The following is a 19,220-nucleotide window of genomic DNA, read 5'->3' as shown; positions in this document are numbered from 1 at the left end:
TGGCTGAGTTGACTACATTAGCAGGTAGGACATTCCACGCCCATACCACTCTCTGTGTAAAGAACCTGCCTCTGACATCTGTTTTAAATCTATCACCCCTCAATTTGTAGTTATGCCCCCTCGTACACGCTGACGTTATCATCTTAGGAAAAAGACTTTTACTGTCTACCCTATCTAATCCTCTGATCATCTTGTATGTCTCTATCAAATCCCCTCTTCGCCTTCTTCTTGCTAATGAGAACAGGTTCAAGTCTCTCAGCTTTTCCTCATAAGACCTTCTTTCCAGACCAGGCAACATCCTGGTAAATCTCTTCTGCACCTTTTCCAATGCTTCCACTTCCTTCCCGAAATATGGGGACCAGAACTGTACACAATATTCCAAGTGTGGCCGCACCAGCGTTTTGTATAGTTGCAGCATGATATTGCGGCTCCGGAACTCAATCCCTCTACGAATGAAACCTAACACACCGTATGCCTTCTTAACAGCACTATCCACTTGGGTGGCAACTTTCAGGGATCTAGGTACATGGACTCCAAGATCCCTCTGCACATCGACACTACCAAGAATCTTTCCATCGACTCAGTACTCTGCCTTCCTGTTATTCTTCCCAAAGTGCATCACCTCACATTTAGTTGCATTGAACTCCATTTGCCACCCCTCAGCCCAATTCTGCAGTTTATCCAAGTCCCCCTGTAACATTCTTCCACACTGTCCACTACTCCACCGACCAATGGCCAATAATTCCCACTGCTGACCCTGGGGAATGACCAATCATTCCCACTGCTGACCCTGGGGAATGGGCAATCATTCCCACTGCTGACCCTGGGGAATGGCCAGTCATTCCATCTGTTCACCCTGGGGAATGGCCAATCATTCCCACTGCTGACCCTGGGGAATGGCCAATCATTCCCACTGCTGACCCTGGGGAATGGGCAATCATTCCCACTGCTGACCCTGAGGAATGGCCAATCATTCCCTCTGTTCACCCTGGGGAATGGCCAATCATTCCCACTGCTGACCCTGGGGAATGGCCAGTCATTCCCACTGCTGACTCTGGGGATTGGCCAATCATTCCCACTGCTCACCCTGAGGAATGGCCAATCATTCCCACTGTTCACCCTGGGGAATGGCCAATCATTCCCACTGTTCACCCTGGGGAATGGGCAATCATTCCCACTGCTGACCCTGGGGAATGGCCAATCATTCCCACTGCTGACCCTAGGGAATGGGCAATCATTTGCTCTGTTCACCCTGGGGAATGGCCAATCACACCAACTACTCATCATGGAGTATGGGCAGTCATTCCCACTGCTCACCATGGGATAGATTTCCTGGCACCAACCAATTTTGGAGTCGAGATGTACAGGGCCCACTTGGTTTAGTGCGGGAGAGGAAGACCACTTGCTAGACTAACTGGAAGAGCACCTTGTCTTAAATGAGATTTAGTTTAGTGTGTCTACATCTAAGTGCATGTTACACTGATATGATCGATATTGTTACAGACTATGAGGAGGACGTCAATGTTAGCTTTCACTGCTTTGAAATCCTAGACTGTTCTCCTATTAAGTCCATGTGACATCAACTTCAGGCATTCGGTTTAAGGCACTCCTCAGTATTAACCCTTTCAGAGGATGCATTTGGCATCATGTAGATATGCACACTGGTTCTAAATGTTTTGAAGGTCACCTACAGAATCATTAAAAATGACAACAAGATACATGATTCAAACAGGTTTAAATTATTAAAGGGTATGAAGAAGTGAGAGCATGTTGATTAATAGATTTACTTTAACCCGCAAGGTACCAACCACTTGCCTGAATGAGTGCAGTTCAAACACTGAAGAAGCTTGGCACCATCCAGGCCAAAGCAGCCCCCTTGATTAGCACCCCACCCCCCAATTTAACATTCACTCCCTCCACCAGCAGTACAGTAGGAGCGGTGTTGCACCATCTACAAGATTCACTGCAGTAATTTGCAAAGCTTCTGTCAACAGTATCTTTTACAGTCGTGACCTCTGCTATTGTGAAGGACAGCAGGCACATAGGCATATCACCATCTGCAAGTTCTCATCAAAGTCACACACCAGCCTGAAGTGCAACTTTATCACCATTTGCTCACTGTCACAGGATCCAAATCCTACAAACACTCTTCCTAATTGCACTGAGAGTGTATCTAAGCTATACTTCTCAAGGACGACAAATGTTTTATTGCATTTCTGTTCAGTTTTTTTTCCAGACACAGCAAGATCTAAACATTTACATGTTCACATAGGAGGAAGATCCTCAAAATATTTCTAGGAAAGGTTGCTTTTATTTTCTAAACCTCCTGCTAATTGTTACCTGCATCTCATCTGCCTGGTAGATGTGAACAATGTTTTTATTATTTACTTTCTAATTATATCATGAAAATTATAAGTATGAAAAGTAACAGTATAACTAAGAACCTGAGTAATTTATTTTGTTCAAATAAAGATGATTTTTTTCTAAACAAGTTGATAAATAACATGTACTGTAAAGATAGGAAATGAACTGCAACGAGTGAAAATCAACAGTAGTTTCTTAATCACTGACATTGTTCAACAATAGAAACTGAGACAAATCAGAAATATTGTAAATAAGCAATCAAATTGCATTGTACGAGTGCCCTGAAACAGAAGTCAAAAGAACACGTTGAATAAAGAATATAATTTCTGAGAGGAGTACCTTGCACCTTTATGTAAGAGCATAATAAACAAGTTCTGAACTGAATTCAAGATTTATTTAGAGAGAAATTACCGATAAGTATTTGGTTAATCTCTAAGCAACATTAAATTTATCCTATTAACGTCCGATAGAAAATGATCACATATTGAACAACGTATTATTTTAATCATCCATGCACTATGTAATGAAATGAATGTATTTCCCTCTCAGAAATGTTTGATATGCTGTATGTATTTTTAAACATTCAACAAATATATTTTCTTCTTCCTCTGCAGAATACGTCTCTGCAACTTTTGGCAATGAGAATTCTAGCAGTTTGGCCACTTTTGTTATCACAGACAATCCGGGCACTAAATTTGTTATCTCTTTTTTCGTACGTACACGAAAGGTAGATGGCTTCCTGATGCAATTCAGCCATGGTAGAATTCCTTATCTCACAATATATTTGAATAACAGCAGCATTTACATCAAGACAAAAGTTTTGATGGTAAACTCATCCATGAATCTTGCTGACGGCTTTAAGCGACTGATAGAAATTCGTTTTGATGAAGCCTGGGTAACTGTTACTGCATCAGATGTTATCCTGCTGGACTTCCTTTTGTCTTCTGTGAAGATTCAACCTTTTGACATTGTCCACATTGGTCAAGATCCTCATAATTCCACTCATTGGGGAGGACCTTTCAAGGGCTGCCTGCAGGATATAAGGCTCAACAATATACAACTGGAGTTTTACCCACTAGATGAGGGAAATTATAGCTCATCACTGGAGGTTTACGACAATAAAACACTTGTAAATGTGATCGAAGGTTGTATCAGTGACGATTCTTGTGTGGTAAGAAAATAACGTGTTTTCATATCTTCCACATCCAATTGTTTCAGGTTTAATGTTTTAAGATTGGAGTTGCTGTCTTACTACTCTATAATTAGAAATGATCAGAAAAGTTGAAATCATGCCTCTAACTAACATTACAAAGTGTTACACATGCAATGGATTTATTTTTGATGTTCAATCAATGCTGCGATAGCAGATAATTTGGCATACATAAGATGAGTTACATAATAAAATGAACAATTCTTTGATATCTTCTTTGTATTGTTTGGGAGGAAATATCTGCTGAGTTAGAGAGAATGACATGTAAGGACTGGGGCCCAGCATTTCAGCTTCAACACAGCAGAGAGAGGGAGGCAGCAACAGGATAAACTGAGGCCCAGGATCAGGGGGACAGCGGAGAGAAGGGGCCCTAGTTTAACTACTGCAGCTTCAAGGCATAGGGAAAACAAATCAAATAGTGCCATCGCAGAGAAGTGGTGGGTTGATTGGTTTGTGTTTTTAAAGCGTGTATTTATTTTGAAAAAAAAAGGGTTAACTGAGCAACAACTGGAATAAGTGAAAACCAGGGCCAATATAATCAATTAATGTCAGAAACCAAACTAGAGTAAGGGAAAGGAAGTTAACACAAAGGAAAGGGGGGTGTCATAATAATGAACAAGAAATCAGTTACAGCAGGAAGGAGGACAAGAAGAGTCCTCAATGAGGCCCTATGGGTAGAACGTAAAAACCAAAAAGGAGCAATCACATTGCTGGGAGTGTACTGTAGGCTCCCTAAACAGTCTGAGAGAATCAGAAGATCAGATATGGAGGCAAATTTCACAAAAGTGTAAAAGTAATAGGGTAGCCTCGTCGGGAATTTCAACTTCCCCAACATTAACTGAGGTAATCATAGTGAGGAAGGTTTAGAGGGAGCAAGTTATTAAAATGTATCAGGAGAGCTTTTAAAGCCAGTCTATAGAAGGCCCTACAGGAGATCAGAACTCTGATAAGATCAAGATTGTTGTGGAAAAGGACAAGGATGGGGCTCAAATTAAAGGTCTAAACTGGGGGAAGGCTGATTTTAATAAAATCAGATGTGATTTAGCTGGGGTGCACTGGGAGCCAAAACATTTTAGGTAAATTTGTGTCAGAGCAGTGGGACATATTTAAGAAGGAAATAGGGAGAGTGGGGTGCCAACAAGTCCCAACAAAGATACAGGGTGGGACCAACAAATCCTGTGTATTCAGATAGCAAGGGATTTCCAGGATTGGATAAAGAGAAAGAAAAGAGGCATATGGCTCAAAACAACAGAGGCCCCAGAGGAGTATGGAACATGCACGGGGACCTTACAAAGGAAATGAGGAGAGCCAAAGGGTGTATGAAAGGATAATGGCAGGCAAACTAAAGTCCTAAATTATTTTACAAGAACATTAAGGGTAACAAAGGAGTAGGACCCATTAACAATGACAGTGGTCGTTTCTGCACGGAGCCAGAAGCTATGTTCTAAACGCATATTTTATGTCAGTGTTCACTAGACAATGTGGGTATAGAAATCAGGGAGAAGGACTGTGGTATATTTAAAGAAGTTAACATAGACAGAGAGAGGTCTCTGAGGTATCTGGCCAGCTTAAAAGTAAAGTCGAGAGTATGGTGCGAGAAAAGCTCAGCAGGCCAGGCAGCATCTGAGGAGCAGGAGAATTGACATTTCGGGCAAAAACCCTTCATCAGGAATGAGTGATAGGACCTTGGAAGCACTGAGAATCAGAGGGACCTTGGTGTGCATGTCTACCAAACCCTTAAGGTATCCATGCTGATGGATAAAGTGGTTATGAAGGCACATGGGACTCATACCTTGGTTAGCTGAGGTGTAGAGTTTAAGAACAGTGATGTTATGCTGGAACTGTATAACACATTGGTTAGGCCATTCTGTGAAGGAGGGTTGTGATAGCATTGAAAGGGTACAAAGGGTATTTATCAGGATGTTGCCCGGGTTAGAGAGTTGTAGATATGAAGCGAGATTGGACAGACCAGGATTATTTTCCTTTGCAGCAGAAAAGGTGGGAGTGGGGCGGACATGATTGAGATGCGTAAGATTATGAGGGTCATAGAGACGGTAGTAAAAAAGGAACTTTTCCCTTTGATGAAGGAATCAATGACAGGGGACATAGATTGAAGACAAAGTGGTGGAGATTTATTTTCTCTCAGAGGGTGGTGCGAATCTGGAACTTTTCCTGCAGAAACCCTCAGGACATTCAGTGTATGTTTAGATGTGCACTTGTGATACCAAAGCACACAAGGCAATGGGGCAACTGATGGAAAATGAGATTAGAATGGTTAGGTGGTTATTGTTGAGCAGCACAGAGTCAAAGGACCTTTTTCCGTGCTGTAGACTCTATGACTCTACAGTTTCATGTCTCATCTGAAAAACAATGTTTCTGTCAAAGCAAGCCTAGTTTTGTATCTTCAAGACTGAGATTGAGATTTGAATCTAAAACATTTGAGCTCACGAAACAATTTGTTATCAATTGGCTCAAGTTGCCAATTGCGAAGGTTTTACTGGAAGATAGGAAAGGAAAATTAAATATAAAATAAAGTAATTAAGTAATAAATTTAGAAGTAGAAACAAGAATTTTAAATGGAAAAGAACAACTCATCACTTGAAGCAGTTTTAACACATACAATCCTATTTCTTTTTTGTGCGATCTGTCAGAATGGAAAGTGACATTTTAAACTTTATTTCCTTCGCTGGACTAATGCAACAGTTATGGGCTATCAATACACAAAGAATTTATGAATTTCCCAGAATTATTTCATTTTATATTTGATGTATTCCTACCTGAAAAATGTTAAGCTATTACTAAGGGAGATGCTGATTTCAATACTACATTGAGCTTCTGCTGATCTCATCTGTTTAAGTATTGCTGCTGTTCAGTCGCATTGTAGTTTGAAGCATCATTCAACTAAACATTTGGAACTTGGTTAAATTTTCCCTGCTGGGTAGGAGCTGAAATTTTCACCAAAAACATGTTTGCAAATTTTCATTGTACTAACTTCTTCAGACACAAAATTAAAACTGACCACAAAATTAAAATCTACTAAAGAAAACAAAGACTTTCATATATATATGGAATCTTTCAGGAGTTTAGGACAGCCCTCCACCTCATGCCAGATCCAACCCTCCAACTCGGCACCGCCCTCTTGAACTGCCCTACCTATCCATATTGCTTCCCACCTATCTGCTTCACCCTCCGATCCGACCTAACACCATCACCCCCCCATGTGCATCTACTTCCCAGCAACCTTGCCCCCAGCCCCATCACCTCTTCCTATTTATCTCTCAGCCCCCTTCCCCCTATTGTGCTGTGCTTTTCCAGCACCATACTTTTCAACTCAAATCACTTCACAGCCTATTAAGCGGTTCTGAAATGAAATTGTTGTTGTAATGTAGGAAAGAGAGGTTGGTGTAATCACTGACAGATGAGACAAAATAATTTGTAGTGAACAAGAAATTGACTTGTATCAATGACATTTTTATTGCTTGTGTGCAGACTGCTCCTTGCCAAAACGGAGGCAATTGTACTGTGACATGGAATGACTTTGAATGTAAATGTCCACCGGTGTACAGTGGAAGGATCTGTGAGACAAAAGTGTGGTGTGAGACTGATCCGTGCCCTGCAGGATATTGCTGTCAGGATCATTCGAATGGATATGAATGTAAGAACTACAAGAATGCACTTTAACAAATTATTGACTTTTGGGGGGGGGGAATTCATGGTCATGTGTCTTCAAGACTGAGATTGAGATTTGAATCTAAAACATTTGTTAGGCAGCTAACAATTTGCAGCAACTTCTGAAAGTTGATTGAGGGTGTTAAGATGCCATGTTTTAGATATGGTACATTAGTTAATTAGATAAAGAGAGACACAGATAAGAACACTTCACAAATCCTGAAGCCGTTCTATAGAATGGGAGAAACAGAGGTGGCAGTTTTGAAGGGGTGAAGTGTTCACCCCTGATTTTGTGCAGTCTTTGGTGGTGACAGTGTTTGATCTTCCCTTGGGCTGATACAGGGGATCGCTTGGTCTTCTCTGAAGAACATAGTGTCTCATTCCCCTGGATCCTTCTCTCTCTCTTCTTCCTCATCCTCAGCCATCTCCATTGAAACAGCTTATTTTGGGACAGGCTATTTATTCTGTGGCAGTCAGCTGTCTAAACCCTCTCATCCAATGACCATGGACAGCTAATCATAATGCCAGGCTGACCTTTGTCCACTTTCCCCATTTGAGGTTAGTTTTCATTTCTTCTAAGTATCAAGATCTGATTTTTTCAAAACACTGCATTCATAATGGATTAGTGTGCTCCTGATAAATCCTTTGTTTCTGCTTGTAGAAATCTAGTTACACCTGTAACACAGTTAAATGAGGTCTCATGCTGCACAGGACATACTAAATATGGAATACTAAGAAGCCAGTTTTAAAAGGAAACCCATTTTACAACAAAATATTCAGAGGTTAGAATACATGAAAAATATAGAATTTTTAAATATATTGCAACCTATGAATCCCAAATTTGCAAAATCAGCCTATCACAGATTATTGCCTGTGGATGAGGAGAAAGTCAGAAAGTATGATTTTTGTTGCTCATCAAAGCTAGTTTAACAAACTTTGAGAAACTTTCATGTGCCTTAAAGAAACTTACTGGGCACAGTGACGTTTTGTATCTCTGAAATCAGCAATAACCTGCTCACTGATAGTCGCACTGATGATCTTACCCAACATGGTAACAAAACGTCTTCACAATAACCCAGAAGCTCGGTGAGCTAACTAACCAACCAACCAACTCATCATTGATGGTCAGTTTGAGAGGAAGTGGTGGTAGTGACTGCTCTTGACAGCAAGACAACATTTGACTGGTGTGGCATCAAGGAGCCGTAGCAAAACATGGGAATCAGCAGAGAAAGATTCCACTGGTTAGAGTCATATTGAGCTCTAATGAAAATGGTTGTGTGTGTTGGAACTCTATTATTTCAGCTCCATCTCTGCGGGAGTTCTTTGGCATAGCTGTATTCAGCTGCATCATCAATGACCTTCCTTCCAACATAAGGTCAGAATGTTTCCTGAAAAATATATAATATTCAACACCACTCATGACTCCTCAGAAACTGAAATAGTATATATCCATTTCCAGTAAGACCTGGGTAACACCAGGTTTCAGCTGTTAAATGACAACTTGCAATCATGCCACATAAGTGCCTGGCAACAGCCATCTCCAATAAAAGAAAATCCAACCCCCTCTCCACATCATTAAATCCCCCATTAACAATATCCTGGAGGGTATCAGCATTGACAGAAGCTGAACTGGACCAGCAATGTAATATTGTGGCTATAAGAACAGGTTGTAGAAATTCTGTAGTGAGTAATTCACTTTCTAACTTCTCAAAGCCAACTGATTATTTAGAAGGCATAGGTTAGAAACATGATGGAATATTATTTACTTGCCTGGATGAGTGCAACTCTAAAAACACTCAATAAACTCTGTACCATTCTGGACAAAACAGCTGACTTGACTGGTATCATACCCACTACCTCAAACACCCGCTCCTTCCATCACCAATATGCAGTGACCACACTATGTACCATCTACAGGATGCCCTGCAACAATTCACCAATGCTGTTCTGACAGAACTTTATAAACCCATAATCCTGGAAGGACAAGGGTAGAAGATGCATGGGAACACCACCACCAGCAAATTCTCCTCCAAGTCAGTGATTCATCCTGACTTGGAATTGTATCACAGTCCCATCATTGTGGCTCAAAATCCTGAAAGTGTCTTACAAACAGCACAGTGGCTGTATTTAGACCCTGCCACTGGACTGCGGTTGTTCAAGAAGGTGACACATCACCAACTTTCCAAGGGCAATTAACAAAGAGCAAAAAACACTGGCTGAGCTAGCAATGCCCATGTCCTCTGAACAAACAAAACAGAATTAAAATATAATAATTCAGCCAATGTAATTTGGCAGTGATTCACACACATGGGTATTTCAAAACCAAACATTATTCATTTGGAGGCAGTTGATTTTAAATGTAGGAATGTAGGTTTAGTTGCAAATATATTTGTTTCTTCAAAGTACATTCTCGTGTTAAAACATTGTCATTGAAAAAGTCCAAAGCTGAATGACCAACATGGATTTCTAGGAGATAACTTTTACCTTCTATTTTTGTGGATGTTTACAGGTTATGCTAATGCAACATTTCAAGGTGAAAATCCACTGATCTACATTGGTAACACGTTTATCACAAGAAATCTCATCAGCATTTCCATGGACTTCAAAACCAGAAATATGGATGCTGTCCTGCTAGAGGCGAGCAATGGCGCTGATTCCATTTGGTTTGGTATCCGTAACTCTTACTTGCAGTTCAAGTTGTACAGTGGAAATAGTCTGGAAGCCATCACACTTTCTAGCAATGTCAATATCTCTGATGGACAGTGGCACTCAGTGCTCATTACAATGGTGGAGCCTTTTTTGATGTTTTCAAAGTGGACCATGATTCTTAATGGAAATTCCAATTTTACCAGTTCAGTTACTGCTGGGAATTTAAATTTTCTTCAACATAATGTGAATATAACCCTAAGTGACAGTTTTACAGGTTGTCTTGGTGTGGTTAAAATTGGTGGAATATACTTGCCTTACTTCAAGCAAAATATTTTGACAAATACTGAACAGTTTATTCTAGTAAGTAGCCCCCCAGCTGATATTGGATGCTTTGGCACAGAAATATGTTCCTCAAATCCATGCCAAAATAATGCAACGTGTGTAGACCTATTTGACTTTTACCAGTGTAACTGCATGGCAGGATGGGAAGGCCCCAGATGTGAACTCAATGTTGATGACTGTGCGTCCACTCTCTGTATTCATGGTAATTGCAGCGATTTGTTGGAAGGCTACAAGTGTACCTGCGACCTGGGTTACACTGGGAAAAACTGTGAGAGTAATATAGATGACTGCGTGAACCACACATGTAAAAACAACGGGACCTGCATTGACAGTATCAACTCGTATTTCTGCAACTGTCCAAACCAGTTCACTGGACAATACTGCGAGTAAGCATACTGTTCTATATGTTTGATTCTGTATACTGGAACTATTCAAAAATTTAAAAGTTATTTAAAACAACTAGCACACAAATAACAGGCATTAAAACAACAATTGCCTCTAGACTCATCTAATATCTGGTTTATCTTAGTATTGATTCCTAATGTTTTAATGTCATTTATTTTAAATGTCTTGTTTATTTCAATTAATTGTTATAAATATATAGTGAACCAGAGACAGATACCCAAATCCTCATGTATCTGGCTGATTACGTGCACTGTCATTATGTGCTACAAGCTGCATTTCACAATGTCCTTGATCATGTTACAACCAAATCTTTCATCTAAACCCATGTTCTGCCAATTCCTCTGGCAGAGCTGTGAAACTGTCTCCAAATTGCCCTAATTTCTAAGCTGTATTGTAAGGATTTAGATGGAAATATAACAGAATTTTTAAAAACACATAATTAATAACTAAATCTAAAATCTGTAAATATTCATTACCAATGTAAATCTTAGATAAAACCTTTAAATTTTTCAATGAAGATTAACTGTTTTCACTTAAATACATCTCTCATTTGACTGATAAACACACTTAAATTGTTTATTTGCGTATTGATGGATGTGACAAATGGACTGAATGTAAAAGAAGCAAAAGTTGAGGATGAAACAACTCCTCTATAATTTTATTAACATGACAACTTTTAAAGATAGTGAAGAATTCCTTTTGCAACGTGAGGCTTGGATTTACAGATTCCCTACTACAGTGCTACAATTGTACGCTACAATAAATCTGAGTTTCAGATAAAGAATTCCTTGCCAATATATATGATGCCATAAATTTGGTATTAATCTTTAGCTCCTTCCTCATAAAAAAATAAAACATTTAAAGCAATACAGAATATTTGAATTTATAAAATGTGCACCACCATGAATATATCTTTTACGCATTACATAGGAATAGAGGACTTAAGAAATCCACCGACGTTAAGATTGATGGAAAATTGTACTTCCTTGTTATCCAGGGTTGTACAAGGGTAGACAAAAGCCATATTCCATGAACCATATAAATTACTGTTTAGAAGTGGGCTGGAGATAGGAGTGAGAGAGTAACTTTAAGAAAAATTGGAGAAAGGTAAATAACTGGATTAGCTTTCTCCAGGTGAAGTTAAATCTAATCCATTAATACTTTGGAAAACATAATAAATTAAAAAATAACATAAAATACCCAGGGGGAGAAATCATTATTATTTCATGTGTGTGTTCTGTCTGCTCCAAAATGACCAAATGATATTTACCTTCTAACAGCTCAATAAATGACATACAGAAGCAATTCTGTGAGATGTATGTGTTGTTCAAATGGCATAGGTGATGTGAGACAAACAATTTCAAAAGATTTACAAATTTGTATTCTTACCCTGACAATATGCTGAATATTTAAGAATCTATTCTATTTTTTCATGAATTGACATCTGTAATGATGCAAATCTAATTTGCATGTGAATTAACAACATATTATATTCGTTTCAGATGGCCCTACCCACCAGTCAAATGTGGAGAGCTTTTCAGTTGTAACAATGGAGGGCTTTGTACTGATGGATTGTGGGGTGCCAACTGTACCTGTAAACCAGGCTTTACTGGAGTAAGGTAAAGGCAGTCATTGTAATCCCAATAAACCTATCGCTCACATTGTTTCCATATTTTAATAAATGCCATTGTTTCTGGTCTTGGTGTGGTGTCAGGTATTTTCTAAACATCCCATTCAGAGATGTTATCACGCATCTCTGGAGTAGGTGAGACTTGAACCTGGCCTTCTGGCTCAGAGGAAGGGACACTACCTTTGAGTCACAGGAGCTCCTTTGTGTGGTATTTCTTTTAAAAAAGAATAACATTTTTCTAATCAACCTGTTCAGAGATGTTATTACACACCTCTGGAGCAGGTAGAACTTGGAGCAGGCTTCCCTGCTCCAGGGCAGGGACACTACCACTGCACCACAATAGGGCCGATTGACATGGCACGTGTTTGGAAGTCTAATGTAATTCACATGTGAATGGTCAGTTGTAGAATCATGGGTGTCCTATTCAAAGATGGGTAGACATAGGCAGACAGGAATAGTCGAAGGGAAGGGATTAATATCAATACACAATGGTTTATTTTACAGAAATTGTTCGAATGTCACCCAGCAGAATTTCAAAGCATTATAACAACTTCTGAATAGTAAGTTTGTATATCTAGATATCTCATCATGAAAGACTACACAGGCAAATAAAAGTCTTAGGAAGTAGGAGAAGGCTGTTGACATTGAGCCTGTTTCACAATTCAATAAGACCATGTCTGATCTGCCTGTGAATTTATCACCACTTCCTTGCCTCTGTGGTCTGTTAAAAATTCTATTCTACTCAGCCTTGAATAAACTCGAAGACCCAGCCTCGGCTACCTTCAGGGGAAAAGAATTTAAGCATTTAATTAACCTCTCAGAGTTGAAATTTCTAATATCAGTCTTTAAGTAGAGACCCTTTATTCTCAAGGTCCATTATTTTTAGTCTCCTCACAAGAAGAAACATCTTCTGGGAATCTGCCTGAGATTATTCCCCCAAGATCTTATAATTTTAATAAGATCAACCTTTCATTCTATAAACAGCAATGGGTGAAGCTTACCATAGAATCATAGAGTCATAGAGATGTACAGCATGGAAACAGACCCTTCGGTCCAACCTGTCCATACCAACCAGATATCCCAACCCAATCTATCCCACCTGCCAGCACCCGGCCCATATCCCTCCAACCCCTTCCTATTCATATACCCATCCAAATGTCTCTTAAATGTTGCAATTGTACCAGCTTCCACCACTTCCTCTGGCAGCTCATTCCATACATGTACCACCCTCTGTGTGAAAACGTTGCCCCTTAGGTCTCTTTTATATCTTTTCGCTCTCACCTTAAACCTATCCCCTCTAGTTCTGGACTCCCTGACTCCAGGGAAAAGACTTTGTCTATTTATCCTATCCACACCCCTCATAATTTTGTAAACCTCTATAAGGTCACCCCTCAGCCTCCGACGCTCCAGGGAAAACAGCCCCAGCCTGTTCAGGCTCTCCCTATAGCTCAAATCCTCCAATCCTGGCAACAGCCTTGTAAATCTTTTCTGAACCCTTTCAAGTTTCACAACATCTTTCCGTTAGGAAGGAGACCAGAATTGCACACAATATTCCAACAATGGCCTAACCAATGTCCTGTACAGCCACAACATGATCTCCCAACTCCTGTACTCAATACTCTGACCAATAAAGGAAAGCACACCAAATGCCTTCTTCACTATCCTATCTACCTGCGACTCCACCTTCATGGAGCTATGAACCTGCACTCCAAGGTCTCTTTGTTCAGCAACACTCCCTAGGACCTTAACATTAAGTGTATAAGTCCTGCTAAGATTTGCTTTCCCAAAATGCAAATTTGTTTTCACATTTATCTGAATTAAACTCCATCTGTCACTTCTCAGCCCATTGGCCCATCTAGTCCAGATCCTGTTGTAATCTGAGATAACCCTCTTCGCTGTCCACTACACCTCCAATTTTGGTGTCATCTGCAAACTTACTAACTGTATCTCTTATGCTCGCATCCAAATCATTTATGTAAATGACAAAACGTAGAGGACCCAGCACCGATCCTTGTGGCATTTCACTGGTCACAGGCTTCCAGTCTGAAAAACAACCCTCCACCACCACCCTCTGTCTTCTACCTTTGAGCCAGTTCTGTATCGAAATGGCTAGTTCTCCCTGTATTCCATGAGTTCTAACCTTGCTAATCAGTCTCCCATGGGGAACCTTGTCGAAAGCCTTACTGAACTCCATACAGATCACATCTACCGCTCTGCCCCCATTAATCTTCTTTGTTACTTCTTCAACTAACTCAATCAAGTTTGTGAGACATGATTTCCCACTGACAAAGCCATGTTGACTATCCCGAATCAGTCCTTGCCTTTCCAAATACATGTACGTCCTGTCCCTCAGGACTCCCTCCAACAGCTTGCCCACCACTGAGGTCAGGCTCACCGGTCTATAGTTCCCTGGCTTGTCTTTTCCGCCCTTCTTAAACAGTGGCACCACGTTAGCCAACGTCAGTTTTCCGGCACCTCACCTGTGACTATCGATGATACAAATATCTCAGCAAGAGGCCCAGCAATCAAGCCTTTCATCCCAAATCATAGAATCCCTACAGTGTGGAAGCAGGCCATTCGGTCCATCAAGTCCACAGCAACTCTCTGAATGGCATTAGATCCAGACCCATCCTCCTACCCTATAACCCTGCATATCCAATGGCTAATCCACCTAACCTGCACATTTTTGAACTGTGGGAAGAAACCGGAGCACTTGGTGGAAACCCAAACAGACACAGGGAGAATGTGCAAATTCCACACTGTCACCAGAAGATGGAATCGAACCCAGGTCCTTGGTGCTGCACTGCAACAGTGCTAACCACTGAGCTACTGTGTCACCCCAAATAAGGCAGCATGAAATACTATCATTTCCAAATCCTTAAAGTTCTTCAGAGTTTTGATGTTGTACTTGCAATTACTCTGACCTCGCTAGGAATAAACTGTGCTCTGAGTTGCCACACGATTAAGTAACATTATACTTCAAGACAACTGATCTGAATATTTCCTGAATGCCATGCCATTTTCCACTTTTACAGCCAAAAACAACTATTTGAATGCTCCAGAAAGTGTACAATGATCAAAGTACTGGCATGGAAACTTTAAATATTGTGATGCCTATTTTATTAATTTAAGGTGAACCTGTGTTTACTTTGAAATTCATGAAAACCTTTTAAAATCTGAAATTGGCATGTAACAATATTTCCTTACTTTGAGAAATTGACATGAAATCCGTTGCTATGAATGAAAGATTTCAGGTTATTGGTGCTATAAAATAGCATTTTTAAACTAACATTCTGGACACAGAGTACAGTGTTAATGAACAATGCTGGCAGTTCCTGGTATGTGAAATATAGACAGTAGGAAAAGTACTGACCATGATTAAAAATGGCCAACGATCTGTACTGCACCAGATCATTTTGGGAAAGGCTTATCCAATTGGGTCTGGCATTGTCTGTGGAGAGAAAAACTGAGTTGATATTTCGAGTCCAGTATGCCACTCATTCATCGCTTTTCAGTTCTTAAGAAGAGTCATACTGGATGCAAAATGTTAACTGTTTCTCCCTCCACAGATGCAGCCGGACCTGCTGAGTTTCTCCAGCATTCTGGAGAAACGTGTTGGTTTCAGACGTACAGCTTTCAGAGTATTTTGCCTTTATTGAAGGATTTATCAAATTGATTTGGTTTCTTCTAGTTCGTTAATTTCCAACTTCAACTTTTCTAGATGTGAAGAAGTGGTGAATGAATGTGATTCAAATCCCTGTCAGAATGGAGGGACTTGCCATAACCTGGTCAACAAGTTTGTTTGCGTCTGTGGAGATAATTTTGTAGGCGATCAGTGTGAGCTTGATGTAAGCATTCTTTATTTCTTATGCTCAATGTTGCTTTGGCAAAAATATTTTCAATTCTAGCCTTGACACATGTATTGAACATGAGGGAATCAAAAATAGACTTTATCTGGCACTAAGTGTGCTCAGTCCTTCTAAATCTAATAAAGCCAGAGATTTGATGTTTGCTGAGAAGATATCTAATGAGCTAATATGTATGGAATATTATGCCAGTCGAGGCATCTTTCATTCTGTTGGAAGTTTTTAGGCAAATCTTTGATGATCATAATGTTTTACAAGTGATATTGTCGAGCCATAGAAGACCAGAAATTGCTTTTTTTTTTTTCCATTGACACATGCAACCTCAGCAGATATTGCAGTGCATCTCTAAACGTGTGGAGGTCTGCACCTCTGTTCTCAGTCCAGGTTATTGTGCAAAGTACTTAGCAGAAGCATAGCATTTTCATTTATTGGTCTTTTCTCTGCAAAGAATCTCATAACTTGTTGATCTCCTCCGCCAATATAAAATCACATTGACTTCCTACTCTGTCATACACTGCCAGCTCAAAAGGAATAGAACAAAACAACCAAAAAGTAACTGGGAAATGCTGTTTCTCTGATAGAGACAGTGTCAAACAGCATGGAAACAGGCCCTTCGGTCCAACCAGTCCATGCCGAACATAATCCCAAATTAAACCAGTCCCAGCTGCCTGTGCCTGGCCCATATCCCTCCAAACCTTTCCTCTTCATGTACTTAACTAAATGTCTTTTAAACACTGTAATTGTACTTGCATTCACCACTTCTTCAGGATGTTCATTTCACACATGCGAACCACCCTCTGTGTGAGAAATTTGTCCATCATTTTGTTTTTAAATCTCTCTCCTCTCATCTTAAAAATATATTCCCTTAGTTTTGAGATCCTCCATCCTAGGGAAAAGACACTTACCGTTAACCTTATCTATATCCTTCATGGTTTTATAAACCTCTACAAGGTCATCTCTTAACCTCCTACACTGCAGGGGGAAAAGGTCCCAGCCTATCCAGCCTTTCCTTATAACTCAAACCTTCCATTCCTGACAACATCCTGGTAAATCTCTTCTGAACCCTCTCCAGCTTAATAATATCCTTAAAGCTGTGAGCATTTTGGAATTTTAAACATGCAAACATACAACTAATGTTTTTCATCTACCTAACCAATATAATCATAAATATTAACACATCTTGACAACCATCAATCCTGCAAATAAATTTCACAATCTCATAACTTTGATGAAGGTTCTGTTGTCTGTCTCTGTTTGAAATCTCCCACATTTAATGTGCAATCCTTCCTGTCACAATAATGGACAATTTTGTTAACAAATAGCATTTTTCTCATGGTTCCACCTGATTGATTTATTGGTGGAGTGACAATATTTTTAAAGCTGAAGTATCCCATAGATAGCACGGTCAGAGTTTAAACGTGCAGGGATTTATCCTGAACTATAAAAGGAAAGTGATGTTAAGCAAAGGGTCAATCAGCATGATTTCAAGCAGCAATCTTAAAGACCTGGGCCAGCTTTACTTAAAATGAGATGGTTGAGAAACCAAACTAATAGTAGTAAATTAGGAATTCAAAACCAGTTAAAGGATGGAGCCTCAGTATATTTTTTTTTAGATAAGATTAGATTACACACAGTGTGGAAACAGGCCCTTCAGCCCAACAAGTCCACACCGACCCTCCGAAGAGCAACCCACCCAGACCCATTCCCCTACATCTACCACTACGGGCAATTTAGCATGGCCAATTCACCTAACCTGCACATTTTTGGACTGTGGGAGGAAACCGGAGCACCCGGAGGAAACCCACGCAGACACGGGGAGAACGTGCAAACTCCACACAGATAGTTGCCTGAGGCGGGAATTGAACCCAGGTCTCTGCTGCTGTGAGGCAGCAGTGCTAACCACTGAGCCACCGTGCTGCCCACAAATATTGTCAATACTCATCACATCACTGATGCTGCAAATACTCTCGCTATTAATGTTAATGCAGATTCAATTTTAATCATAACACATACACCTTACATCCATCCTGAGTTGAGTCTTGGAACTTTGGAACAGAATATTACATGCCCTACTTTATTTAGTAAACACTGGTGTTAAGGAGAAGGATTTGAAGCCTATAAATGTGGTTAACATTTACAGCAAATATTTGCTCTTGGTTAACTGACTACGGTTCACAGGCTGATGTCTTTCAACAGAATTTGAACACAATAATTTCACTAACAAGAAAACTTACACATTGAACTATTTGGATTGTAAAACAGATTATCTTAATTTTAACATAAGTTGTTTTTGAATCCATGAACAAAACCAACCATCTGAGTACTGCTAACAAATTTATTGCTATTTCTGACAAAATAGAGATGTCACCAGCCCTCAGGGTTTCCTTTCAGCTGTAGAGCCACAAACTAACCAGCTTGAAGAAGAAGGTACATGATGAAAAGCTGCATCAATCACTTTTCTTTGAACGCAGTTTATGCATAAAGAATATGCTTGAACTCTCTTAATAGCTCATAGCTAACTGCATGTAATTTCTATTTTGTAAATAGACAATATGCTGCAATATTTTATAGACCTGCAGGGAATTATTAATACTGTTATTCTATGTGTTAGTGTATGTGTGTTGCTTGTTTACGTCAGGTGGGAATGCTTGAATCTGCTATCATTCAAATGGTTCCTTCTTCCAGAGTGCACTGCTTCATCCACCCTGTTTTCACAGGCTGGACTCACACAGTTGCCAATATGTTCTTGGAATTGATATCTGGAACATGCTGTGTTCCTTTGGGTGGCAGTAGATGAAAGAACATGGGTTACCATGGAGAGTGCTATTGTGTGCAATCAACTGACTGTTATCAGAATGTCTTCTCCAATACTGAGCATGACTTTATCTGTGACCTTGAATTTATTGCTTCTCATTTGCTCTTGCTTTCCCTCACCTCACAACTGTTATAACGTGCAATGGAACATCATTTCTTGGAGTTGGGAAATATTTAAAGCATAACGTGATGTGTTTTAATCATTACTCTTTGTCTTCTTGTCTGTTATGTAGTTTTCTTTCACAAATATATCACTGGGAGTATGTTTTTA

General features: G+C 39.8%; 1 protein-coding gene across 1 annotated transcript in view; it reads left to right on the top strand.

The window, feature by feature from the left end:
- Window positions 1–19,220, top strand: part of LOC122564827 (protein crumbs homolog 2-like) — a 182,181-nt gene that overhangs the window by 149,954 nt on the left and 13,007 nt on the right. The window contains exons 8-12 of the mRNA XM_043720129.2: window positions 2,979–3,535; window positions 7,064–7,229; window positions 9,753–10,620; window positions 12,142–12,258; window positions 15,991–16,117. Of these exons, the coding sequence (XP_043576064.2) occupies window positions 2,979–3,535; window positions 7,064–7,229; window positions 9,753–10,620; window positions 12,142–12,258; window positions 15,991–16,117 (1,835 nt within the window). The remainder of the gene's footprint in view (window positions 1–2,978; window positions 3,536–7,063; window positions 7,230–9,752; window positions 10,621–12,141; window positions 12,259–15,990; window positions 16,118–19,220) is intronic.

The sequence above is a fragment of the Chiloscyllium plagiosum genome, unplaced genomic scaffold (genome assembly GCF_037043375.1).
Source record: "Chiloscyllium plagiosum isolate Xiang-an unplaced genomic scaffold, Cpla_swu_hap1 HiC_scaffold_21, whole genome shotgun sequence".
Classification (NCBI taxonomy): domain Eukaryota; kingdom Metazoa; phylum Chordata; class Chondrichthyes; order Orectolobiformes; family Hemiscylliidae; genus Chiloscyllium; species Chiloscyllium plagiosum.
The sequence above is the reverse complement of the archived record's forward strand: the minus strand, read 5'-3'. Positions and strand labels throughout refer to the sequence as shown.